Source organism: Engystomops pustulosus, chromosome 6, assembly GCF_040894005.1.
Source record: "Engystomops pustulosus chromosome 6, aEngPut4.maternal, whole genome shotgun sequence".
In the NCBI taxonomy this organism is placed as follows: Eukaryota; Metazoa; Chordata; class Amphibia; order Anura; family Leptodactylidae; genus Engystomops; species Engystomops pustulosus.
In genome coordinates this window covers 183,711,622-183,739,489 of record NC_092416.1, presented here as the reverse complement: position 1 = coordinate 183,739,489, position 27,868 = coordinate 183,711,622, and the positions used below count along the sequence as shown (strand labels likewise).

The window sequence follows — 27,868 nt, the reverse complement described above, 5'->3', positions numbered from 1 at the left end:
GTATTTCAGAAACTGCTGATGTACTGGGATTTTCACGCACAACCATCTCTAGGGTTTACAGAGAATGGTCCGAAAAAGAAAAAACAACCAGTGAGCGGCAGTTCTGTGGGCGGAAATGCCTTGTTGATGCCCGAGGTCAGAGGAGAATGGGCAGACTGGTTCGAGCTGATAGAAAGGCAACAGTGACTCAAATCGCCACCCGTTACAACCAAGGTAGGCAGAAGAGCATCTCTGAACGCACAGTACGTCGAACTTTGAGGCAGATGGGCTATAGCAGCAGAAGACCACACCGGGTGCCACTCCTTTCAGCTAAGAACAGGAAACTGAGGCTACAATTTGCACAAGCTCATCAAAATTGGACAGTAGAAGATTGGAAAAATGTTGCCTGGTCTGATGAGTCTCGATTTCTGCTGCGACATTCGGATGGTAGGGTCAGAATTTGGCGTCAACAACATGAAAGCATGGATCCATCCTGCCTTGTATCAGCGGGTCAGGCTGGTGGTGGTGGTGTCATGGTGTGGGGAACATTTTCTTAGCACTCTTTGGGCCCCTTGGTACCAATTGAGCATCGTTGCAACGCCACAGCCTATCTGAGTATTGTTGCTGACCATGTCCATCCCTTTATGACCACAATGTACCCAACATCTGATGGCTACTTTCAGCAGGATAATGCGCCATGTCATAAAGCTGGAATCATCTCAGACTGGTTTCTTGAACATGACAATGAGTTCACTGTACTCAAATGGCCTCCACAGTCACCAGATCTCAATCCAATAGAGCATCTTTGGGATGTGGTGGAACGGGAGATTCGCATCATGGATGTGCAGCCGACAAATCTGCGGCAACTGTGTGATGCCATCATGTCAATATGGACCAAAATCTCTGAGGAGCTTCCAGCACCTTGTTGTATCTATGCCACGAAGAATTGAGGCAGTTCTGAAGGCAAAAGGGGGTCCAACCCGTTACTAGCATGGTGTACCTAATAAAGTGGCCGGTGAGTGTATATAGTGTGTAATATTTTGGGGGACGTGACATTTTTTTTTTTTTTCGCTTTTTCGGACTCTAGAAATCTTTTATTACTTTTTTTTTCACTTGCAAATAACTGGTGTTCATTTTCTGTTTCAATTTTTGGTGTAATAACGATGGGGGCCCCGTTTTGTTGTTTGCTTTTTCTGGAACAGTTGAACATGGTGTTTTGTTTTTTTTTAATTTGTTGCACATAACTTCTCCTAGCAGAGCATATTTGCTTGTTATGATAATTAGAGATTATTTCATTGTTCTCACCTAAAACCTTCAGTGTCATTTCTCCTTTTGGTGTTACTCCATTTTTGTATCAGGATGAAGATGTGAAGAATATTCCTGCCCCAGAGACATATGTGAGGGGCGATGAGCGATGTAAGGAGGAGATTCCTACAGGTAACTGCCCAGGTGAGTAGTAACCACTAGATAAAGCAGAGACGAGTGATAACACAATACAGAACATGGAGACATAGACTAAGAAAAGCTGGAAGGTGGGAGCTATGAGGGTCAGGAATACTGCTCACCAGGACCTCGGAGGAGGAGACTGAGATGTTACATCAGTAATAATACAGAACCTTATGGTAAGCAGGAAAGTCATAGCCACCATGGGCAGACAAGAAATGCTGCATGTACCCGGATTGCTGATATCACACAAATGTTCTTCAGTAGAATTTTAGTGTTTTCTTACCACAACCAATGATAAGGTTATATTTTTATTCAGTTTTTCTTATTTAGCAGATGACAACACCAGGAGCTCAGAGGAACATCTGATATCATCATATGTTACAGCAGGTGATGGTTGTATCACACCAGATCCATCTGAAGACCATGACAATATCCCAGATGCTTCCTCAGACCTTCACACACAAGATCCACCATCTGATCCTATTACATGGGTCCTTTCTACTGAATCATCAGAAATGGTTAAGGAAACAAAATCAAATTTAAAAAGTTGGAAACTTCATAGTGTTAAAGAAGATCTTCAGAGAAATCAGACGGGAGAGAAGCAAGTTTCTTGTTTAAAATGTGGAAAATATTTTCAAAGTTCTCAACTTTTTAGACATCTGAAAAGTCACACAGTGAAGAAGCCATTTTCTTGTTCAGAATGTGGAAAGTGTTTTACCCTAAAATCAACTCTTAATAGACATCAGAGAAGTCACACGGGGGAGAGACCGTTTTCATGTTCAGAATGTGGGAAATGTTTTGTCCAGAAACCACATCTTGATCGACATCTAATGAGTCACACAGGAGAGAGGCCGTTTTCTTGTTCAGAATGTGGGAAATGTTTTACCCTGAAATCAACTCTAAATCGACATCTGATGTGTCACACAGAGGAGAAACCGTTTTCATGTTCAGAATGTGGGAAATGTTTTCAAGTACATGCAGATCTTGTGAGACATCAAATAACCCACACAGGAGAGAAGCCATTTTCATGTTCAGAATGTGGGAAGTGTTTTACCCTAAAATCAGGTCTTAATAGACATCAGATAACTCACACAGGGGAAAAACCGTTTTCATGTTCAGAGTGTGGGAAAGGTTTTGCCCAGAAACCACATCTTGATCAACATCTAATAAGTCACACAGGGGAGAAGCAATTTTCATGTTCAGAGTGCGGGAAATGTTTTACCCTGAAATCACATCTTGATCGACATCTGATGAGTCACACAGAGGAGAAACTGTTTTCATGTTCAGAATGTGGGAGATGTTTTCAAATATATCCAGATCTTGTAAGACATCAAATAACCCACAAAGGAGAGAAGCCATTTTCATGTTCAAAATGTGGTAAGTGTTTTACCCTTAAATCACATCTTGATCGACATCTAATAAGTCACACAGGGGAGAAACCATTTTCGTGTTCAGAGTGCGGGAAATGCTTTACCCAGAAACCACATCTGAATCGACATCTAATATGTCACACAGGGGAGAAGCCGTTTTCGTGTTCAGATTGTGGGAAATATTTTGCTCAGAAAAGTAATCTTCTTAAACATCAGAAGTCGTCACACAGTGGTAATGTTACTATGTGAAATGTTGAAGCCACAGATCACATTTTTTTACTAACTCAAAGAACAAACCAAGGAGAATTACGATGTAATAGAAGAAAAGTGTACAGAACTTATAGTAATATTTGTGAGAATCGAGAACATGATACCAAACATCAACATACGTTGGATTCTAAAATATATATTTCTTATTGAGCCCGTTGGTAAAGGAACCTCCCAACCATAAATTTATCATGGGCCTCATAATATCATTCTTTGTATCTTCCTCCTGCTGTTCAACTTGCTCCATCTATAAATCACATTGTGATAGATATAGATTTCCGCTATAACCTGCTCCAGTATTCGGGGCCCGGCCTTCTCTGCTTGGTCCTTTCAAGCCCACTTTTCGAAAAGTGTCATGAGGGGGAAGTCGCAATTCCTGGTAATTCAATGAAAGGTCATAGTGTGGCGGTACTGGTGCCATTAGATCTAGGTGGGCCCCCAGCACGTTTGCACACAGTCAATTTGGAGCCCAGGCTGGCGTTTATACCATCTAGAGACCTGGTTTAGACGTACAAAATTATGTCTCGGAGAGCTCCTCAAGAGATTATAGTGAGGGTGAAAAATTAAACTCCAGAGCCTTTGATACATGACCCTCCTGCTGAGACCAATCTGTATATCTTGTTCCTAAGCAAGAATATAAAAAGGCCTTATTTTATGACCTGCAACTGCAATCTAATAATTTAAAATTTTCCAAGAACATTAATTTACATAAATAATATAAATTCGGAGCCAATTCTAGCCTTTTTGATGCCTGAGGTGAATATTGAATTACACTCCCTCCCCCCACAGTGCTTCAAACCCTGATCCTCTTCTATCTTCGGGCCACTGAACTTACAGACAAAAAAGGATCTTCACCCTGATTAGAAAAAGCTGGTAACACACCCACATGGTGCTACCGGCTCACTAACACACTGTGACTGACAATACACTAGGTGTGACGGTCTCACGCAATAGGAAACCAGTCAATAACCTAGGTAATAATAGCATCTAGAGCCTTACAGGTGACAATTATTACTACTCCCAGCCATTGAATTCAATGCCAGATATCCTCAGCTCCTTGTAGCGCATGACTGTACTGCAACCGTAAAATAATTCAACCATAACACACTGTAAAGTATGATCTGGATAACAATATCCAACACTGTGCTCCTAAATATATACAACCCTCACAATAGAAGTGACCACACTGTGCCCCACAAATAAAACCCCCTATTCATACTCCCATAAATAAACTACAGTATGTACAGCACTTATTACATATCCTGGACCCTCCTGATTTGCTTATATACAGCCTTCCATAATTAATATAGAGCTCCCATTAGTCTGGGCTCACATGATGTTTTTATTTTGATGTGTTTTAAATCCAATGCAAATGCTTCAAGTGAAACACATCACCCTTCTGGCTCATTAGCATCATTTTAAACATTTATTTTAGATGAAAGGAGGCTGTGGATAACTACCGTATATACTCGAGTATAAGCCGACCTGAGTATAAGCCGAGACCCCTAATTTCAACACAATAAACCTATTGACTCGAGTATAAGCCAAGGGTGGGAAATTCATTGGTCACAGCACCCCCCAGTTTATAGCCAGCAAGCCCACAATAGTATATAGCCAGCCAGCCCCCTGTAGTTTATAGTCTGCCAGCCCCTCTAGTGCACAGCCTGCATAGTCCCTGTAGCATACAGCCTGCCCAGCCCCTATAGCATACAGCCTGCCCAGCCCCTATAGCATACAGCCTGGCAGTCCTTGTAGTAGGAAAAAAAATAACACTGCACTCACTTTTCCAATGTCCTACGCTTGTTTTGTTGCTCCGGTGCCAGCTTGGGTCCTTCGGCCTCCTCTTTGGGTCTTCGCGCTCGGCCGTCACACAGAAAGACGTCAGCAGATGCCGACGTCATTGTTTGTGAGCCGCAGGCATAACGAGGGGACCTGAAGAGGAGCGGAAGTTCCCGAAGAGGAGAGGAAGTTCCCGAAGAGGAGCGGAAGAACCCGAACAGAATCCGAAGGACCCGAGCCGGCACCGGAGCAACGAAACAAGTGTAGGACCTACGGGTGACGTCGGAAAGGTGAGTTTTTACTTTATTTATTTTGTTGACTCGCGTATAAGAAGAGTTAGGGTTTTTGAGCAAAAACTTTGTACTGTAAAACTCGGCTTATACTCGAGTATATACAGTAATGTAAGAAGATTTCTATAGCCCCAGCCCCTGGATCTATGAGTAAGTGCCCCTGGTATATCTTGCTTGATTTTTCTCTTTTAAACTGTTTATTCAAGTAAAAACGTACACCGAAAAGGCAGTCAATGCACATTATGCAATGCAGAATCGCATATACACAAACAACTTATGTTACCTATTATATTTTCATAGTTGCTCTTTACATATAACGTCCATTGAAAAGTCTGTGCTTTGTTAAACAAATTTTGGATTGTCCATTAACAACAAAAATAAACTTTATCAATAAACAATTCCAGGCTCTGTTATTATTTTCAATGGTGCACTGTCGCATTTCCTCATGAACACTACAAGGTAATAAAACGTGCGTCCCCTTCTCTTCCTCCCGGTTAGCACTCATGTTTCGGTCCCTAGCAGTATAAGTGTAGGTGTAGCATTAGTGTACTTATGGTCTCAGCGATATCTGAGGCAAAAGGTTAGAGAGTGAGTCTCGGTACCGACGAGGAGAGTAGTTGGTTGCACCAAACTCCCCATATACGATTAAACTTGGCTTGGCACAGTGGCCAATTGGTATTTGCCAAACGCCCAGGCCCTACCTGTCTGTCGATCCATCCTGCGTTGTCTGTCAGAATAATGCGTAGTAACGTCTCTGCTAGGCATATGCACTCCTTGAAACGCGACCTTCATGCTCTACGTCTCATAGATGTGTGGCGTATCCTACACCCTGTAGACAGAAACTACTCTTTTTATTCCTCTGCTCACGGTTCATATAGTAGAATTGATGCATTTTTAGTCAGTCAACGCTGGAATGGCAGCCCACTGCGACAATAGGCAACATAGTTCTCTCCGACCATGCTCCCATCTTCTTCACGGTGTCACTGCCTAACTCAATGCGCCGTGCCTGGAACTGGCGACTTAATGATAATTTGCTAAAGGATCCTCTATGTGTTGCCGAACTTAAGTCCTCTATGGATAATTTCCTAGCAACACATTCGGGTGACTCAATACCTCTTCCATTGGTGTGGGAAACCCTTAAAGGTGAGTTTCGCCTTTATTAGGCATGGCACCCGTTTGAAGAGGGAAAAGGCGGCAAAAATGACATCCCTAGCACAGGAGATCAGTGATTTGGAGTCCCGCCATAAATCCTCCTTGGCTCCTGACCTCCTGGCGCAACTTACGGGGAAAAGGGAGACATTGAGGGGACTCCTTGACCAGGCCCACCTTCATCATAGGACCCAATTTTCCCGTTATTTGTATGAATATGCCAATAAATGTGGGCGGCCACTAGCGAGGCTCCTGCATCCGCACAGTGCAGCAACATTTATGCCTAAACTAAAGACAGCTAATGGGGGGCTTACACATAACCCAAGGGAGATTGTGGAGACCTTTCGTAGCTATTATGATGAGTTATATAACATCCGGCCACAGTTTGCAGATATGGGAAAGGGGGCCGCATGCAGGAGTATATTTCAGATACTGCGCTACCGGTGATCACTAGTGAATCTACTGAATCATTGGAGCAACCTATGGAAGAGGGGGGGTGCATCATGCTATCAGGGAAACCCTTTCAGGCAAGAGTCCTGGACCAGATGGGTTCACGTCTGCTTTTTATAAACTCATGAGAGAATCCCTCACCCCATTTCTCACCAGGGTGTTTAACTCTATATCTACTGGCACCCCCTTTGCCCCTCAGTCGTTGGAGGCTCATATAAGTGTATTACCAAAGCCGGGCAAAGACCCTACGGCCCCTAGTAGCTACAGGCCCATGTCTTTGATAAACGTGGACATCAAATTATACTCCAAAATCCTGGCCAACAGATTAGGCCCACTTCTGCCATCAGTAATACATAACGACCAAGTTGGCTTTGTGCCTGGGCGTGAAGCACGGGATAATCTCAATAAAACAGCCTTGCTGATCTCTTGGGCCAAAACATCTAAAACCCCATTATGCCTCTTGTCTATCGATGCAGAGAAGGCATTTGGTAGGGTCCACTGGGGGTTCATGAACGAGGCACTAAAGCAAATGGGTCTAGGACCGGGATTTGTGGGCAAGGTAGCAGCTCTTTATACTAGCCCATCAGCCAGAGTTGGGGTTAATGGATCTCTCTCGGATCCTCTGTTAATTAACAATGGCACTAGACAGGGATGCCCATTATCCCCCTTGTTATACGCCATCGTGATGGAACATATGGCGGTAGCAATAAGAAAGAACCCGAACATCCATGGAGCATGCATAGGGGACACGCATTACAAGGAGGCCCTATATGCCGATGATCTATTACTATACGTCTCACAGCCACGAATCACTCTCCCAGCCCTACTCCATGAGTTTGAAAGGTACGGTCACTTGAGTAGTTTCATGATAAACTACACTAAATCAGAAGCACTAAATATTTCTCTGCCGTCAGATGAGGCACAGCGTGTGGCTTCCCATTCCGATGGCGTACCGACCACATTACATATTTGGGAATACAGATCTCCCCTTCCTATGATGAGATATATAATCTTAACTACGCCCCTCTATTGGAGCGCACTCTGAGAGATCTTAATAGTTATGATAAAAAGAGGCTGTCCTGGTTTGGAAGGATAAATGCACTCAAAATGGATATTCTTCCTAGGTTTTTGTATCTCTTCCAGGGCGCCCCAATAGAACCCCCTCCTTCCTTTTTTAAGAAGTTGAGATTAGCGATGACTCGGTTTATATGGGGAACCAGCAGACCAAGGAAAGGGTGGCGGGTACTTACTAGGCCTAAATCGGCTGGGGGGGCAGGTCTCCCGGATCTTCAGATATATCATTGGGCTGTTACTCTTCAACGCCTTGTAGATTGGCAATTTCATTCCAAGACAAAGCAGTGGGTTGCTTTAGAACAGAAATTCTCCTCAGTTCCCCTGGGATACCTTCCCTGGATAGGTAAACATGCACTTCAATCCCTAGCAAAACATGCAAGGTTTTTCCGTGTAGCAATTAAAGCCTGGCACAAATTTATGCGCAAGGGCCTTTTGTCTCGTAATCGTGGTCCCCTCACACCACTTCTCCACAACCCCGCGTTCGCCTCGGGAAAGGACAGGGACTCCTTCTTACTTTGGCGCTATGCAGATGATCCTCGTATGGGTAGCTGAGTTGAAAACGGCTCCCTTCCCACATTCGAGGCTTTGCAGCTCAAATGCCCGGATGTTCAGTTGTCCTGGTTCGAGTACACTCGTTTGTCGACAGTGAACGGGTTGCATTCGATTCGAGCAGGACGCCCTTTGAGGATCTTCTCAGCTCACAGTCTCCCCAGCCCCACGCTATCTCACAAATCTATTCCCTATTACAGTCGGAGAGACTCACAGGCGACCCGGGATATGTCGGCAGGTGGGAACGGGAGCTGGATACAGAGCTTACTCCCCAAGATATGGAAAAGATGTACAACTTCACACATAAACTTTCTATTGCTTGTGCCGCACAAGAAAATAACTACAAAATACTCACCCGATGGTATGGTGTACCTGAGATGCTGCATAGGTACTATCCTAGTGTTCCAGATGTCTGCTGGCGCTGTGGGAGTGATGGTGGATCCATGCTTCATGTGTGGTGGGAGTGTGATAAAATTAAGCCTTTCTGGGAGAGAGTATCTAGCACCTACACTGCGGTCACCAGACGCACGGTCACTTTCACTCCTAAGATAGGCCTGTTGTCCATTCTTCCGGGAACTTTCCGGTCCCAAAAAAAGGGGCTTCTACGCTTTTTTCTAACTGCGGCCCGTTCAGTTATTCCACGTTATTGGAGGTCTCCATCTACCCCACCATTCATTGAATGGGTGCGGGAGATGAGTCACATATGCCGTATGGAGGAACTTACCGCAGAAGTTAATCAGACAACAGGGAAGTTTGTGGAATTATGGCAGCCGTGGTTCCTTTTCAAAGATACCCCGGAGTATAATAATTTATTTGTCTAACGACTGGGTCATTTTGTAGTCTATGTCGCCTGGGTATTTGTCTGTGTCAACCCTCAACCCTGGATGTGTGTCCCTGCCCCCCTCCTCCTCTCCACTCTTTCTCCCCTTTTCCCAAACCTCTCCTTTATCCTTCTCTTTCTCCTTTCATCCCCTTATTTTTTCTTCTTTCCTCCTTTTTTTTCTTTTCCAAAGTCATTCTTATTGTGTTATCATAGTTCTTACACATTTGTTGTCTTATCAAAGCCATATGGGGTGATATCATTAGAGAGCAGCATAATGACTGGGGCCTTATGACAATTTTACATGTGGCTTCCTCCGCTGCTACCCACAATTTAGACAACAATGTTATTTCCCTACTATGGCTTCAGTAATGAAAAATGTTTCATTTCCCGCATGTCTCAATAACTCTTGTTAATCTTTGGGTCGGAAGTCATGCTTGACCTCATATTTACAATTATATTATCCAAAAACATCTCAGAACGGACCTTCGGGCCCGAAATAGGATATGTCTCCAATGTCTATATACTGTGTGATCCTGCATGACCCCTGCCTCAGGGTTATGTTTTCTCGTTTTTACATGCTGACTACTTTCCTCTGTATAATTGTATATGTTTTCTATGTTGTTATAATAATAAAAAAAAATAAAAATCTAATAAAAATATTTTGAATATAAACTTGGCTTGGCAATTTGTGTGTTTGAATATCATATGGTAACATCTGATTGATATTAGACATCCATATCCTCAGCGCGTGCGTATTGGGGTCATACCATCGAAGAGCGATGCATTTTATGGCCATAAATAATGATTATTGTAAAAATATCCTGTGGTTGTGGGACCCGGTTTCTTTGGACAGTAGCCCTAGTAAACATATTCCAAGTGTATAAGGTATCTGTAATGAAAGGTTACCCTTTCCCAAAAAAGAGCAATAAGAGGACATATAAAGTATATGTGCAAGAAGCCGCCTTCAAAGGAGCCAAATTGTGGACAGGCTTTGTTGGGTGCGCATCCCATTCTGTGTAATCGTATTGGGGTAAGATATGCCTGATGCACTGTATAGAGTTGTGTCATCCTGTTGTTTACTGATGAGCATGAGGAAGAAATAATATCTTCATTCTGAACAGTAGGGATGAGTTCTTTTCATGTACTTTATATAGTATAGTTGTAAATAGTGACATAAATGGTGCTCTGGATTAGTGGTCAGTTGAAGTCTTGGAGAGCCATGCTGGCCTGCGTTTTGTGCGTTGCCGGGTCGTTGGGCTGAGTTTGGACTTGGAGTTTCCCCATACAAATCTGCTTGTACAGGAGTGCAGTTCTTTAAAGAATTCTTTACGGATGAGAACCACAAAGTCCTGTAGACGATGTAAGCACTTAGGGAGTACAATCATTTTAACTAGGTTTATTCTTCCTGGGGTTGAAAGTGGAAGAGACCTCCAAGTTTTAAATTTCATTCTGACGAATGTCAATGTTGAGTCCATAATCTGCAACAGTGAATATTGGGGGAGTTTAGATATAAGCATACCTTGGTACTTAAAGGATGTGACCACCTTCTGTCCTGACATGTAGGCAGGTCCTTACCATGGTGAAAGATCCAGTGGCATTTAGCCAGTTCAACTAGAGGCCTGAGTAAGAACCGAATTCGTCTAAAATATGAACAACTCTCAATAAAGGTGGAGGAGGGGTTGCATGTCATCCTCGTACAGTCCAACTCTGACCTCTCTGGGGCCTCTGGATATGCCAGTGGATCTATTATCCCTACAGAGCTTTGTTGCAAGGATATCAATCACCTTGAGCAAAGGTGATAGAGGGCATCCTTGTTGGATGCCTCAGTGCAGGGGGGAACTCCGGAGAAAGCTTTCCATTGAGCAGCAATTTACTCTTAGGGGCTTTATACAAAATGGATATCATGCTGCAAAAATGAAGGAATTTGAATTTCTGTAAGCATTGTCTAAGAACAGGCCATTAGAGTTGAAGGTCTTTGCTGTGTCCAGTGAGGCTAGGGCCCAATCTTCTCAGTAATGTTGACCTATCTGTGTTACCACTAGGACCCGCCAAATGTTATCCGTGGTTGATTCTGTCGGACATAAATCCTGATTGCTCCGGGTGTATGAAAGATAAAATGACTTATTTCAGCCTTGTTGCTAGAATACAGTCAATATCTTATAATCTGTGTTCAGCAAGGGATTAGGGGTCCCGGGGTCATTTCCAGGCCTAAGGAGTAAACTTACAGTGGCCTTCAACAGGGAATCGGGAAGCGACCCCTCTTTAGGGTTGCCACCGCCTACTTCGCCTCTTCTAATCCTGCCGCCTGTTCAGGTGAAGATGTAAATTCAGTTCTCCCATATGCGCCTAGGTTTCTTCTACCGACTCAGTAACTGTGAAAGAGTAAAGATCAGTGTAGAATTGTGTAAACCTATTACAATAGAATTCTGTGTGTGCTTTTTTTGACTGTGTGCTTAGCTTAGCCGACTGATTCCTTAATTCAAATGCTGTCTGCTTGTAGAAAAATACTTTTCGTCAGCAGCGGCCGCGTCATAGTATGCGCCTGCCAGTAGAGCAGGTTAAGATACATAAAGACAAAAAGAGGTAAATATACATAAAGATATAAAGGGTCGGAAAAATAGTAAAAATAAAATAAAGTTCCAAAAAAGTTATGTTAAAAAAAACCTAAAAATTCTAATCACCCCCCTTTCCCTAGAAGTAATATAAATATAAAATCATAAAGTTAGGTATCGCTGCTTCCAAAAATGGCCGATCTATCAAAATATAATAACCGTTTTTCACTTTGTTTAACCCCGTAACGGAAAACAGCGCTCAAAGTCATATTGAAAAATAAACAAAATTCAATACGAAGTGAATAAAAGGTCGTACAGTCCTAAAAATAGAAGCATTAAAATCTTCATCAAAAGTCGCAAAAATGACACCACCCGCAGCTCCGTGCACCGAAGTATGAAAAAGAAGATGGAAAAATAAAATATATATGTACAGGAGGTTTTAATTTGTGGTAAATGTATGAAAACATTATAAAAACCTGTAAAAATGTAGTGTCCCCGTGATCGCACTGATCCAGAGAATAAAGTAGACAAGTCATTTGGGGCGCACGGTGAATGCCGTAAAATCCGAACCCACAAGAAAATGTCGCAAGTGCGTTTTGTCACCAATTTCACTGCATTTGGAAATGTTTTTTCCTGATTCCCAGTACACTGCCTGTAATATGCAATACCATCACTATGAAGTGCAATTTGTTATACAGAAAACAAGCCCTCACACAGCTCTGTACATGGAAAAATAAAAAAGTTATAGATTTTTGTATGTGGGGAGTGAAAAATGGAAATGAAAAAACAAAAAAGGGCCCGGTCTTCAAAGGGTTAAACAGAACAAGCACAACAAACCGCAATAATGGAGTCTTATGTCACAAGTCTCCTCACATGGCCCCGCCCCCAGCAACACTTCCTGGAGCCTGACTCCTCCCACACATGGGGCTGGTCACATGACTATGACATCATCACAGGTCCTTCCACATGTATCTGGAGCTCTGCAGGTGGAGGTAGGTGTGTAGTCACCGGTGTCTGATACCATCAATGCAATGTGCTGCAGGTGATGGACACTCACTGTGCATTGTGCTGCAGGTGATGGACACTCACTGTGCAATGTGCTGCAGGTTACAGATACACCCAGTGCAATGTGCTGCAGGTTACAGATACACCCGGTGCAATGTGCTGCAGGTGATGGACACTCACTGTGCAATGTGCTGCAGGTTACAGATACACCCGGTGCAATGTGCTGCAGGTGATGGACACTCACTGTGCAATGTGCTGCAGGTTACAGATACACCCGGTTCAATGTGCTGCAGGTGATGGACACTCACGGTGCAATGTGCTGCAGGCGATGGATACACCCGGTGCAATGTGCTGCAGGAGATGGATACACCCGGGGCAATGTGCTGCAGGCGATGGATACACCCGGGGCAATGTGCTGCAGGCGATGGATACACCCGGGGCAATGTGCTGCAGGCGATGGATACACCCGGGGCAATGTGCTGCAGGCGATGGATACACCCGGGGCAATGTGCTGCAGGCGATGGATACACCCGGGGCAATGTGCTGCAGGCGATGGATACACCCGGGGCAATGTGCTGCAGGCGATGGATACTCACGCTGGCTGATCCATTAAAGGCGCTGAGTGGAGTAGTGGAGCCTTGTACAGCGCTCTCTCTTCTGGTATATGAGGGTACAGATGAGGACACTCTCTCTTCTGGTATATGAGGTTACAGATGAGGACGCTCTCTCTTCTGGTATACGAGGTTACAGATGAAGACGCTCTTCCTTCTGGTATATAAGGTTACAGATGAGGACGCTCTCTCTTCTGGTATACGAGGGTACAGATGAGGATACTCTCTCTTCTGGTATACGAGGTTACAGATGAGGACGCTCTCTCTTCTGGTATATGAGGTTACAGATGAGGACGCTCTCTCTTCTGGTATATGAAGTTACAGATGAGGACGCTCTCTCTTCTGGTATACGAGGTTACAGATGAAGACGCTCTTCCTTCTGGTATATAAGGTTACAGATGAGGACGCTCTCTCTTCTGGTATACGAGGGTACAGATGAGGATACTCTCTCTTCTGGTATACGAGGTTACAGATGAGGACACTCTCTCTTCTGGTATATGAGGTTACAGATGAGGACGCTCTCTCTTCTGGTATATGAAGTTACAGATGAGGACGCTCTCTCTTCTGGTATACGAGGTTACAGATGAAGACGCTCTTCCTTCTGGTATATAAGGTTACAGATGAGGACGCTCTCTCTTCTGGTATACGAGGGTACAGATGAGGATACTCTCTCTTCTGGTATACAAGGTTACAGATGAGGACGCTCTCTCTTCTGGTATATGAGGTTACAGATGAGGACGCTCTCTCTTCTGGTATACGAGGTTACAGATGAGGACGCTCTCTCTTCTGGTATACGAGGGTACAGATGAGGACGCTCTCTCTTCTGGTATACGAGGGTACAGATGAGGACGCTCTCTCTTCTGGTATACGAGGGTACAGATGAGGACGCTCTCTCTTCTGGTATACGAGGTTACAGATGAGGACGGTCTCTCTTCTGGTATATGAGGTTACAGATGAGGACGCTCTCTCTTCTGGTATACGAGGTTACAGATGAGGACGCTCTCTCTTCTGGTATACGAGGTTACAGATGAGGACGCTCTCTCTTCTGGTATACGAGGGTACAGATGAGGACGCTCTCTCTTCTGGTATACGAGGGTACAGATGAGGACGCTCTCTCTTCTGGTATACGAGGGTAAAGATGAGGACACTCTCTCTTCTGGTATACGAGGTTACAGATGAGGACGCTCTCTCTTCTGGTATACGAGGGTACAGATGAGGACGCTCTCTCTCTTCTGGTATATGAAGTTACAGATGAGGACGCTCTCTCTTCTGGTATACGAGGTTACAGATGAGGACTCTCTCTCTTCTGGTATACGAGGTTACAGATGAGGACGCTCTCTCCTCTGGTAAACGAGGTTACAGATGAGGACGCTCTCTCTTCTGGTATACGAGGTTACAGATGAGGACGCTCTCTCTTCTGGTATACGAGGTTACAGATGAGGATGCTCTCTCTTCTGGTATATGAGGTTATAGATGAGGACGCTCTCTCTTCTGGTATACGAGGGTACAGATGAGGATGCTCTCTCTTCTGGTATACGAGGGTACAGATGAGGATGCTCTCTCTTCTGGTATATGAGGTTACAGATGAGGACTCTCTCTCTTCTGGTATACGAGGTTACAGATGAGGACGCTCTCTCCTCTGGTAAACGAGGTTACAGATGAGGACGCTCTCTCTTCTGGTATACGAGGTTACAAATGAGGATGCTCTCTCTTCTGGTATACGAGGGTACAGATGAGGATGCTCTCTCTTCTGGTATATGAGGTTATAGATGAGGATGCTCTCTATTCTGTTATATGAGGTTACAGATGAGGATGCTCTCTCTTCTGGTATATGAGGTTACAGATGAGGATGCTCTCTCTTCTGGTATATGAGGTTACAGATGAGGACGCTCTCTCTTCTGGTATATAAGGTTACAGATGAAGACGCTCTTCCTTCTGGTATACGAGGGTACAGAGGAGGACGCTCTCTCTTCTGGTATACGAGGGTACAGATGAGGACGCTCTCTTTTCTGGTATACGAGGGTACAGATGAGGACGCTCTCTCTTCTGGTATACAAGGGTACAGATGAGGACGCTCTCTCTTCTGTTATATGAGGTTACAGATGAGGATGCTCTCTCTTCTGGTATATGAGGTTACAGATGAGGACGCTCTCTCTTGTGTTATATGAGGTTACAGATGAGGATGCTCTCTCTTCTGGTATACGAGGGTACAGATGAGGACGCTCTTCCTACTGGTATACGAGGGTACAGATGAGGACACTCTCTCTTCTGGTATACGAGGGTACAGATGAGGACGCTCTCTCTTCTGGTATATGAGGTTACAGATGAGGACGCTCTCTCTTCTGGTATATGAGGTTACAGATGAGGACGCTCTCTCTTCTGGTATATGAGGTTACAGATGAGGACACTCTCTCTTCTGGTATATGAGGTTACAGATGAGGACGCTCTCTCTTCTGGTATACGAGGGTACAGATGAGGACACTCTCTCTTCTGGTATATGAGGTTACAGATGAGGACGCTCTCTCTTCTGGTATATGAGGTTACAGATGAGGACGCTCTCCCTACTGGTATACAAGGTTACAGATGAGGATGCTCTCTCTTCTGGTATACAAGCTTACAGATGAGGACGCTCTCTCTTCTGGTATATAAGGTTACAGATGAGGATGCTCTCTCTTCTGATATATAAGGTTACAGATGAGGAAGCTCTTGCTTCTGGTATATGAGGTTACAGATGAGGACGCTCTCTCTTCTGGTATACGAGGGTACAGATGAGGACGCTCTCTCTTCTGGTATACAAGGTTACAGATGAGGATGCTCTCTCTTCTGGTATATAAGGTTACAGATGAGGATGCTTTCTCTTCTGGTATATGAGGTTACAGATGAGGACGCTCTCTCTTCTGGTATACGAGGTTACAGATGAGGACGCTCTCTCTTCTGGTATACGAGGGTACAGATGAGGACGCTCTCTCTTCTGGTATACGAGGGTACAGATGAGGACGCTCTCTCTTCTGGTATACGAGGTTACAGATGAGGATGCTCTCGCTTCTGGTATATGAGGTTACAGATGAGGACGCCTTCCTGGCATGGACTGTAGGCAGCTTGGTGCGTTTTGAGGTAAATCTCTCACGCTACCGTGATCCCCGCGGCTCCAATGCTGGGAATGGATGTTGGTGCTAGATCAGGGTTTGGAAGATGGGGCCTAGGCTGAATGTCTAAAGTCCTGTCTGAATGGCTAAAGTCCAAATCCTGACTGAAATCTTCTCCTCAGCATCTAGTGACAGCTAGCTCCTCCCTCTGGTACACACATATGACTTGGGAGACTCTTCCCTCAGAAGATTCTAGAAGCTTCCCCCAGGCAGCCTGGCAGAGGGAAGGTCATGTGACCACAACTGTTACACCTATACAATTATGCAAAGAATTAAAGGGGTTATCTGGCTGTTAAAAATGACTGAGGGCCAGGCTGTGGTGGGCTAGTTAAACATAATAAACATGTACTTACCTCCTCTGGCGCCGCCGATGTCCCGCGCTGTGATCCCTTTGATCCGTGCCCCTGTTTGTTTACAGGGGCACAGAAGCCACGCACAGGGAGCTTTCGGTCCGCGCCAGACGAGGTAAGAACATGTTTATTATGTTTAACTAGCCCACTCCAGCACGGCCCTCAGTATTTTTTTAACACCCGGATAACCCTTTAACTGAATCACATATAACATGTGACAAATCCTCAACCATCCGACAACTATATTATCCAGTAGCTGGGATGAGGTACAGGGACAGTGGTTTTTTCAATCAGTTGCTGATGACAGGTTCCCTTTAATGTAAAGGCTTACGGTATTTTCTGGATGGAGGGTCCTGTTAGACATAAGCTGGATAAATGCTGGAAATCCTTATCCAACCAAACTGATATCAGGAAGAAATGTAACTGATGGTGCACATCCTGCTCCTCATGGAGCTCTGAGGCTGCGCACAATGCGGAGGGATTGTGGTATTATCACTGTGTTATCTCCACAGCCAATCAACACGCAGCACAATCCAGATGTAAGCAGTTGGATGCTGATGAGGTGAACCGGAGTAGAACCTACAATAACATTATCATCCCCCGTCCACAGGAACAATCAGGGCGCGGTCACATGATGGTTGCGTCACGTTTATGATGCCTTTTTGACGCATTCCAAAGTCTTCAGCCTTTATCACATGATGAAGTAATATTGCGTTTTAGAAAATGCATTGGAAACGCAATGTTAACTCCGCATGTGATCCAGGCTGAAGCCATGGGAATCCATCAAAAACGCATCAATGCATGTGAAATTTTCCTCAAAGACAAAAGCCCAAAGACAAGGGGACTTTATAGGTTTATTGGGGCTATACAAAAAGGTGTATTATAATGTCCCCTTTTAAGACATTACAAGGAGGCTATGAAAAAAGGGCAGCTGCAGGAAAGCTGCATTTTTGTCCACGGGGTACAGGAAATGGCCCATTATATGGGATGGGGTTAAATATGGACTTTTTCCGGGGCACACAATTTTATTTTCTTATTTACCATTATAAGAGGGCTACCGGTGCAGCCGGTCCCCAGATACAAAAAGATTGGGGAACACTGCTTTAATTGATTCAATCAAGGCTGTTCTAAGAGAAAGAACATCTTGGGGTTGATCGAGCTAGCCTTGTTGCTGCCAGCGGTCAACCGGGCTCGCATAGCATGCAAAGCGAAAAGTCACTAGCCCAAAGATCCTCCATGTGTAAGCTTTGATCCACCCACTGTGTCTTAGGGTGCATTCACACGGTGGAAACCCCTCCATAGATAACAGCAGCGCACGGTCGCTATCTTTTCCTGGTGTACGCCACAGAACGGTGCCAGACATGTGTGACAGTGTACCGCCACGGGGCAACCATTGCCATCTATGGAGACTTATATGCGGCCGCAAATTTGGAAAAGTTGGAACACCGCCTTCCCTACCATCCTGACCTTCTCTATAACACAAACAAGTGGAGGAGGATTGGGAAAACTGGATGGGGTTGCCAATATATGGGAAAGAAAGATTTGCTAAGAGAGCGTTCCCACATTTTCATAAAAGGAAACAGAGATTCCCATGATCTCTCCCTACATAATGCATAATGTAGACCATGGAGATTGTGTAAGATGGAGAAGTTGTGGACAAACACGTTTTTACTCATGGAACAGGTTCAACTGGTTGCGGTAGAGGTCCAAGTGATGCGTATCTGGAAGTAATTGAGCCATCTGTAGGAAGCGAAGCCCAGCACAGAGGATACCTCTGACATGGACCACCTTGTGGACTCTTGGAAGGGCGTTCCCGTGATTAGTCTCCTGTTCCATTTTAACCTACAGCTTAGATGAGATCTTTCATAAAAATTCAAGTACATATGTAGCAATGGCTGCCTTTTAATATTAGGAGACCATACCCACTTTCTTCAAAACCTCATCCCCCTTTCATGTGGCCTTTACCCATTTTTTACCCAATGTTTTCGGGAAGGCATTTTTGACTACTTTTTGGGCACAAAAGAGGTAATGAATTTGGTCCATGATCTCAGGGGTACAGCATCAGTGGCCAGAAAAACGGTTGGTGTGGATTGCATGATGAAGTTGATGAATTGGTCCCTAAAGTCACAAAGTTCATTACTACTGTAGATGGAAGGATTTTACACTAATTGCATCTCCATCATAGAGAAACAGAGATATTCTAATCTATACAAGAGCTAACATCTACCACTGATCATCAGTATCTCTTCACTGTTTTCCAATATAGATTTGTATTTTTATATGTTTTTATTTTTCCATGTTTTTATCTTTCTCTTCGGGATCAGACAATGGAGAGAGACACGAGGGTGGAGAGAATGTTCCAGCTCACCCTAGAGATTCTCTTCTATATTACTGGAGAGGTGAGAGATTGTGATGAGGTCACATGACATCATTATCTATGGGAATAACAGATGATAGGACTGGAGAGGTGAGAGATTCTGGAAATGTATGGAGGGAGATTTATCAATGTGTCTCTCCATAACCAGGATTACACAGTAGTGAAGAAGACCTCTAGTGGGCGCTGTCAGGCCCCTGTGTATGAAGGACGGGGGAGAACCCTGATCCCAATCCCGGCTCCTCCACCTCACCCCCTGATACATGATGACATCAATGAGCAGAAGATCCTAGAAGTCACCCACAAGATGATGGAGCTGCTGACTGGAGAGGTGACACTGCTGGGAATGCTGGGACATTATACAGTAACGCTATGAAGGGATCTGGGTGATGACGGGATCATTGTGTGTGTCAGGTTCCTATAAGGTGTCAGGATGTGGCTGTCTATTTCTCCATGGAGGAGTGGGAGTATTTAGAAGGACACAAAGATGTGTACAAGGACGTCATGATGGAGGACCACCAGCCCCTCACATCAGCAGGTAATAGACAGGACTAAATCCACACGTCCTTTCATTATCTGTATGGAAAGAAGGAATTCAGTCTCTGGATGTGTTTCCTACAGGTAGATCCAGTAAGAGAACATCACCGGAGAGATGTCCCAGTCCTCTTCTTCTACCACAGGATTGTTCAGAGGAGAAATATGTCCCACAGGATCATCAGGTAGATGGAGATAAGACTTCATGACATCTTCTCTGATCTGTGGAGGTTTATTATATTCATGAAAGTTAGGAGTGTAATTATCATGTTGCATGGGGTGCGACCCTTATGACTAAGGGCTAAGACAATGCAATAGCCAAAAATGCGTCACCACTGCATTCATTTTTGTTTCGTGTTTTTTTTTGTGTCCATGTTTCATTTACTGTATGTACCTTTTTAACTTGGAACATTAAATTTTTGACCATGTCTTAACAGTTTTTTCTACGTTCTTTCGGATGCTGGATTCCCTGCGTTTTGCAATTTTTTGTTTCTCTTACAAGCATGATATCTCTCATACTCCCCTCCTCTAAAGATTCATGTTTTTCTGTGTAAAAGCTACAGGAGGCTTGTTTTCTGCATAGAAAATTGATGGTGTTTGTATTTATATTCCATGCCATGTAGTGGGAAGGGGGGAAAAAAATTCTAAATGTGATGAAATTGAGAAAAAAAAAACATTTTGCAGTAATTTTTTCTGGGCTCTGGTTAACGGCGCTCCAAAAATGAATCAACTTTTTTAAACTGTAAAAGTCTTTTATCACTTCTTAAAAAAAAAAAAATTCTGTTGCAAAATAGCCAAAAAACTGGCGTTCATTTTCTATTTCAGGGTTTACACCTGGGAATTACTTTTCTTATATCTGGACTTTTTGGTGTAATATGAGGTGTGGCCCAGTTTTATTATTTGGTTCTTATGGAACAGTTGAAAATGGCGGAGACCTTTTTTTTTTTAGATTAGTTTCAGATAATAATCTTACTAGATATTTGCACGTCATAATAATGATTATTTGATTGTTATCATCTAAAATATTTGGTTTTCTATGTTGGTGTATCAGGATGAAGATGTGAAAAATATTTCTGCTCCAGAGACATATGTGAGGGGCGATGAGCGATGTAAGGAGGAGATTCCTACAGGTAACTGCCCAGGTGAGTAGTAACCACTAGATAAAGCAGAGACGAGTGATAACACAATACAGAACATGGAGACATAGACTAAGAAAAGCTGGAAGGTGGGAGCTATGAGGGTCAGGAATACTGCTCACCAGGACCTCGGAGGAGGAGACTGAGATGTTACATCAGTAATAATACAGAACCTTATGGTAAGCAGGAAAGTCATAGCCACCATGGGCAGACAAGAAATGCTGCATGTACCCGGATTGCTGATATCACACAAATGTCCTGTGATACATCTTCAGAGTTTTCTTACCACAACCAATGTTATGGTTATATTTTATAATCTGTTTTATCCTTCACAGATGACAACACCAGGAGGTCAGAGGAACATCTGATATCATCACATGTTACAGCAGGTGATGGTTGTATCACACCAGATACATCTGAAGATCATGACAATATCCCAGATGCATCCTCAGACCTTCACACACAAGATCCATCATCTGCTCCTATTAGATGGGTCCTTTCTACGGAATCATTAGAAACAAAATCAAATTTAGAAAGTGGGAAGCTTGTTATTGTTAAAGCTCTTCAGATAAATTGGACAGAAGAGAAGAAAATTTCTTGTTTAGAATGTGGAAAATGTTTTAGTCACAGTTCTCAACTTTTTAGACATCTGAAAAGTCACACAGGGGAGAAGCCTTTTCCATGTTCAGAATGCGGGAAATGTTTTAGCCAGCGATCAGGTCTTGTAAGTCATCAAAAAACCCACACAGGGGAGAAACCATTTTTATGCTCAGAATGCGGGAAATGTTTCAGCCACAGATCAGATCTTGAAAGACATAAAGAACTCACACAGGAGAGAAGCCATTTTCATGTTCAGAATGTAGGAAACGTTTTAGCCAAAGCTCAGGTCTTGAAAGACATCAAAGAACTCACACAGGGGAGAAGCCATTTTCATGTTCAGAATGTGGGAAATGTTTTACCCAAAAAAACAATCTACTTCAACATCAAGAAAGTCACACGGAGGAGAAACCATTTTCATTTTCACATTTTGGGAAATTCTTTACTGGGACATCTTATCTTTTTCAACATGAACAAAGTCACACAGGGGAGAAGCTATTTTCATGTTCAGAATGTGGGAAATGTTTTCTAAGACGTTCAAATCTTGTAAGACATCGAATAACCCACACAGGGGAGAAGCCATTTTCATGTTCATTTTGTGGGAAATGTTTTAGTAAGAAATCAACTCTTAATCAGCATCTAATAAGTCACACGGGAGAACACCCCTTTTCATGTTCAGAATGTGAAAAATGTTTCAGTGACAAATCAAATCATAATCGACATTTAACAATTCACACAGGAAAGCCATTTTCATGTTCAGAATGTGGGAAACGTTTTAGCAAAAAATCACATGTTAATCGACATTTATTAAGTCACACAGGAGAGAAACCGTTTTCATGTTCAGAATGCGGGAAAAGTTTTGCTCGGAAACCACATCTTGATCGACATCTAACAAGTCACACAGGGGAGAAGCCATTTTCATGTTCAGAGTGTGGGAAATGTTTTGCTCGGAAATCACATCTGCACCGACATCAGAGAAGTCACACAGGGGAGAAGCCATTTTCATGTTCAGATTGTGGGAAATGTTTTGCTTTGAAATGTAATCTTCTTAAACATCAGAAGTCCTCACACATTGGTAAAGCCGAAAAATGTTATTAATACGAGATTCATGATGTAATACAAGAAAAGTCATACATCAGTAATAATTGTGAAAACTGAGAACGTTACCAATAATCACTATACATTTGTTTCTAAAATATATATTTATTATTGAGCCCAACTGTAAAGGAACTTTCCAACCATAAATTTTTCATGAGCCTCATTTTATCCATTTTTTTATCTTTCTACTGGTTTGCAGTTGCTGTATCTATATATCACAATGTTATAGATACAGATTTCCTCTATAACCTGCTATAGTATTCTGGGCCCAGCCTTCTCTGCACTTTCGCTCCTAGCCTACTTTTTATAAAACCCTGTGACCCCTCCTGGATCTTTGTGCCGCATAGCCCGAGAGACTTCTGTGATTATCTGTTGTGACCTTTGATTCAGTTTCTGATATTTATTCTTTGGCGTCTGTCTTGACCTTTTGCTATGTCCCCGACTCTGATCCCGTGCCGCCTGTCCTGACCTTCTGCTTGACCACTACTCTGATGCTTGTTTAGTGATACTCTAAACTACCCAACAGCACAGCTTTTAAAAATCATCTGCAGGTAGGAAGTGTTTGCTGAGTAGCCCCAACTATTTTTACTACTCTGATGCTGCTTGCCGATTCTGTACCTTGCTTTGGCCACTACTGCAAGAAAAGTCACACCTGTGGAGCGACCTGGTGGTATCCCGCTACAGCAAGTCGAACCCGCTTTGCGTCATGCTTCGGCGAATAACGGGTACCACTTAGACTTTGCTCCCAGGCATTGGCTTACGTCATTGCTTGCAGTGGTTCAGTGTGTCCACCACCGACCCTGATAGTAAGATTCGGCCATGGATCCCGCCAAGGTACCTCTGCCAGAAGAAGCTGACCTTGCCGCCTTGAAGGCCCAGCAGCTTAACCAGCTCAAAACCATGATGCATCAGCTATTAGCCGCTCCGCAGTGACTTCAGCAGAACCCAGACTGCATTTGTATATGCCATCCAAATATGATGGAGATGCCAAGTCATGCAGGGGTTTCATCACCCAGTGCTCACTGCACATCAAGCTGTTGCCTACGCAGCCTACTCTCCGTGAAAACCTTGGCATGGGCCACCCCTCTCTGGGACAGGAACAACCCGGTCACTGCCAACATCACCGTGTTCCTAGCGGAATTCTGGTCTGCTTTGAGGAACCAGCCCGGGCATCTTTTGCGGAGACCGCCCTTTTGAATTTGCGCCAAGGAGATTTGTCAGTTGGTGACTACGCAGTTCAATTCCGCACTTTGGCCTCTGACCTTTCTTGGAATTAATGTACTGTCAAACCATATCAAACCATTCCAGACGTGGAAAGGAGAATCTGTGTCTCTATTGTGCCACTCTGTTAACAGCATCCAGGAAACACATGCACCTAGGGATCTTGGTAGAAGCGTCCATAGGTGTGAGCAAAGTTTCTCTACGTCTGAATATCCCTGTTTTGCTTAGCTCTGGGACAGGTAGCCAGTTCCAGGCTTCTGCATTCCTGGATTCTGGCTCTGCAGGAAACTTTGTGGATGCTGTCCTGGTCTCCCAGCATCATCTTTCTGTGGTCTGTCTTGAAAAGCCGCTGGTCATCTTGTCCGTTGGTGGGCAGATTCTCTACCAAAACTCTATGTCTCCAAGTAGGGGTGTTGCACAAAGAGAGACATTTCATGTGCTACCCCGATCTACGTCTTCCATTCTTCTGGGTATTCCACCTGTGCTCAACTGGCAGACTGGGAAAGTTCTTTGTTGGGGACCAGAATGCCAGTCACACAGTCTAGTGGCACTTTATCCTGTGGCCTCTGTGCCTTCTCCGGTTTCCTCTGGTGGGTCTCCCCTCTTCTTGTATGGACTTTGCTGACGTCTTCTCGGAGAAGCAAACAGAGACTCTGCCATGCACTGTCCCTACGACTGCCCTATAGAACTGGGGTTGGGCATACCCACAGTCTGTGCCCGCGGCTATGTCAGCCTATGTAAAGGAGAACCTGCAAAAGGGGTTCATATGCAAATCCTCTTCCCCTGTCGGTGCTTGGTTCTTCTTCGTGGCCAAAAAGGATGGTTCACTCTGTCCATGTATAGACTATCGTGGCCTAAACAAAATTACTGTGAAGAAGCGCTACCCTCTGCTTCTGATCACAGAACTCTTTGATCGCCTACATGGAGCCATGAAGTTCAGAAAATTAGACCTACATAGGGCGTATAACCTCATCAGCATCCGCGAAGATGATGGGTGGAAGATCGCCTTTAAAACTCGTTGATAGACACTTCAAGTATCTTGTCATGCCGTTTGGACTCGCACCAGCCGTATTCCAGGAGTTAGTCACCACCATTTTCAGAGACTTGCTAAAGACTGTGTCGTGATCTACCTGGACGATGTGTAGAAACCGTCCATGCTTGAAGTTGACGCCTACTCGATTGGAGCTGGTGCTGTTCTTACCCAGAAAGGACCCAAAGGCCAAACTCTCACTTGTGGCTTCTTCTCAAAAATATTCTGGCCATAAAGCTTCCTCTGGAAGAATGACGGTATCTTCTGGATGGCGCACATTGTCCGGTTTATATCTATACTGACCACAAGAATCTCCTATGTCACAAGACCACTCAGCATCTTAATGGCAGGCTCGGTGGTCCCTCTTCTTTTCTCGCTTTAACTTCCTGATTCATTTCCATCCAGCAGAGAAGAATTTCAAAGCTATTGCCCCCTCTTGTGCCTCCGATGTAGTTGGGAACAAACCGACTCCTCAACATATTGTTCCTCCTTTGCGGCTTGTTGCCTCCTGGCAAGGCCCATGTCTGACCTGCTCTCCAAAAGAGGATACTAACTTGGGGACATTGCTCTGGTGTGGCTGGGCACCCTGAGTTCAGAGATCTGTCGCTCTCATCTCTTGTTTCTACTGGTGGCCAAGTCTAATCAAGAATGTAGGAGGCTGTGTGAGTTTGTGCACTTCCTGTGCCTGAAATAAGTCATCACGGCTCAATCTAGCAGGTCTGCTCCTGCCATTGCCAGTACCCAGCTGTCTGTCAACACACGTAGCTATGGACTGTGTTAAGAATCTTCCACCATCTTCAGGTAATACCATCATCTGGGTGGTCACAGACCGTTTCTCTTAGACGTCCTACTTCATTCCTCTGCTTGGTCTACCATCATCTCTGTATTGCCAGCTCTTCCTTCACGTCCCTCGGCTTCATGGACTCAGACTGAGGGGTCCACTTTGTTTCCCGGTTCTGGATCAAAACCATATACACGATAGAAACAAAAATTTAGAACACAAAAACTCAGGAGATGCTTACCAAACCGCAAACATAATAACAACAAACCAACGTCCTTCCACAGGAACGGCAACCTGTAAACTAAACGGTTGTGTAGCAACCATCAATATACAAGCATGATTGCTCTAAAAAAAATCTGTTTTAACAAAGGTAATTTAGACTGTGTTACTAACAATTAGATTTTTGCCTATTCACTTTATGTGTATAACTGTTTTTTAGTTTTTCGACTTTTTATCTGGTATAGTGATGTGACTTGATATGTGCCACGAGTGACATCAGCAACCTTTTTATCTACATATATATCTATATGAAACCGAGTCACTGTAATTGCACCTGACGAAGGCTCCTGTCCAGAGCTGAAACGCGTTGTTTATCCAATAAGTTATCAACTAACCTAATAAATGCAATCTGCAACTTTTTCGGACGCAGCACCAAAGCGTACAAGATTTCTACCAAGTGTGATACATACTCTTGCAAGTCCGCCATGCTGGGTCGGCAGGCCGGCATATCATGGCCAGCAGTGCCCGCGCTCACCATTCAGGACTGATCACAGTCCGATATGCTTGTGTTTCAACTACACAAGGTGAGAGTCATTCTATAGGATTAAGACTCTCCTGTTTTACTACTACACTTGAGTCTCATTTGCTCTGGTCTTTCCTCTCTCTGCCTATCCATCCATATGATTGCGGAGCTTCTCCATTAATCATAGATTTTTCACAGTTTTTACATATACTCCAGATATGTGGTAAGACCGATCAGGGAACCTAGGGATAAAGTATTCAAAGGGGTTTGAAAAATAGTAAAAAAATGCACACCCTATCCTTATAACTGATATAAAAATAATAGTCATGAATATGTTGGGTATCACCACATCCCTAAAGTCATGATCTATCAATATTTAAAGTGTAACTGTAAAGCTATAGTGATTTTACCAAATTATTATGTGATTCCCCCTTTGAAAACATACAGAATGATTCCTACTTTGTGCTGCTCGCTGTTTTCTTTCCATATTTATGGCATTTTCTGTTCTCGGTCCTAAACAGCTGTAACAGTTATCACAGGTGTCTGTAATTGTTCATTTTTAAAATCCAATTGTCACAGAGACCAAAAAAGTTCTGGCTGGGATTACAATGATAAAATATACAGTTCCGACTTACATACAAATTCGACTTAAGAACCTACAGACCGTATCTCGTATGTAACCTGGGGACTGCCTGTATTTAATTAAATTAAATATTTTTTTGCCCTGTTCGGGATTTGAATCCACAACCTCCAACCTTCACTCTGTCGTGTATCTCTATGGCAGGCAGTAATCCCATAGTCTAGTGGATAGAGGCTCTGTCCTGTATCTCTTTGGCAGGCAGTAATCCCATAGTCTAGTGGAGGGAGGCTCTGTACTGTATCTCTATGGCAGGCAGTAATCCCATAGTCTAGTGGTTGGAGGCTCTGTCCTGTATCTCTTTGGCAGGCAGTAACCCCATAGTCTAGTGGATGGAGGCTCTGTCCTGTATTTCTATGGCAGGCAGTAAACCCATAGTCTAGTGGATGGAGGCTCTGTCCTGTATCTCTATGGCAGGCAGTAATCCCATAGTCTAGTGGATGGAGGCTCTGTCCTGTATCTCTATGGCAGGCAGTAATCCCATAGTCTAGTGGATGGAGGCTCTGTCCTGTATCTCTATGGCAGGCAGTAACCCCATAGTCTAATGGATGGAGGCTCTGTCCTGTATCTCTATGGCAGGCAGTAACCCCATAGTCTGGTGGATAGAGGCTCTGTCCTGTATCTCTATGGCAGGCAGTAATCCCATAGTCTAGTGGATGGAGGCTCTGTCCTGTATCTCTGTGGCAGGTAGTAATCCCATAGTCTAGTGGATGGAGGCTCTGTCCTGTATCTCTATGGCAGGCAGTAATCCCATAGTCTAGTGGATAGAGGCTCTGTCCTGTATCTCTATGGCAGGCAGTAACCCCATAGTCTGGTGGATAGAGGCTCTGTCCTGTATCTCTATGGCAGGCAGTAATCCCATAGTCTAGTGGATGGAG

General features: G+C 44.0%; 1 protein-coding gene across 1 annotated transcript; it reads left to right on the top strand.

Moving 5' to 3' along the window:
- Positions 1 to 871: 871 nt before the first annotated feature.
- Positions 872 to 26,836, top strand: LOC140066017 (uncharacterized). The gene is given in 9 exon segments (XM_072113581.1): positions 872 to 3,040; positions 6,887 to 7,289; positions 8,554 to 9,152; positions 11,351 to 11,489; positions 11,677 to 11,759; positions 12,678 to 12,720; positions 20,800 to 20,890; positions 21,220 to 21,699; positions 21,702 to 26,836. Coding segments are annotated over 9 exon segments (3,816 nt in total). The 5' UTR covers positions 872 to 1,940; the 3' UTR covers positions 22,580 to 26,836.
- The last annotated feature ends 1,032 nt before the right edge of the window (positions 26,837 to 27,868 follow it).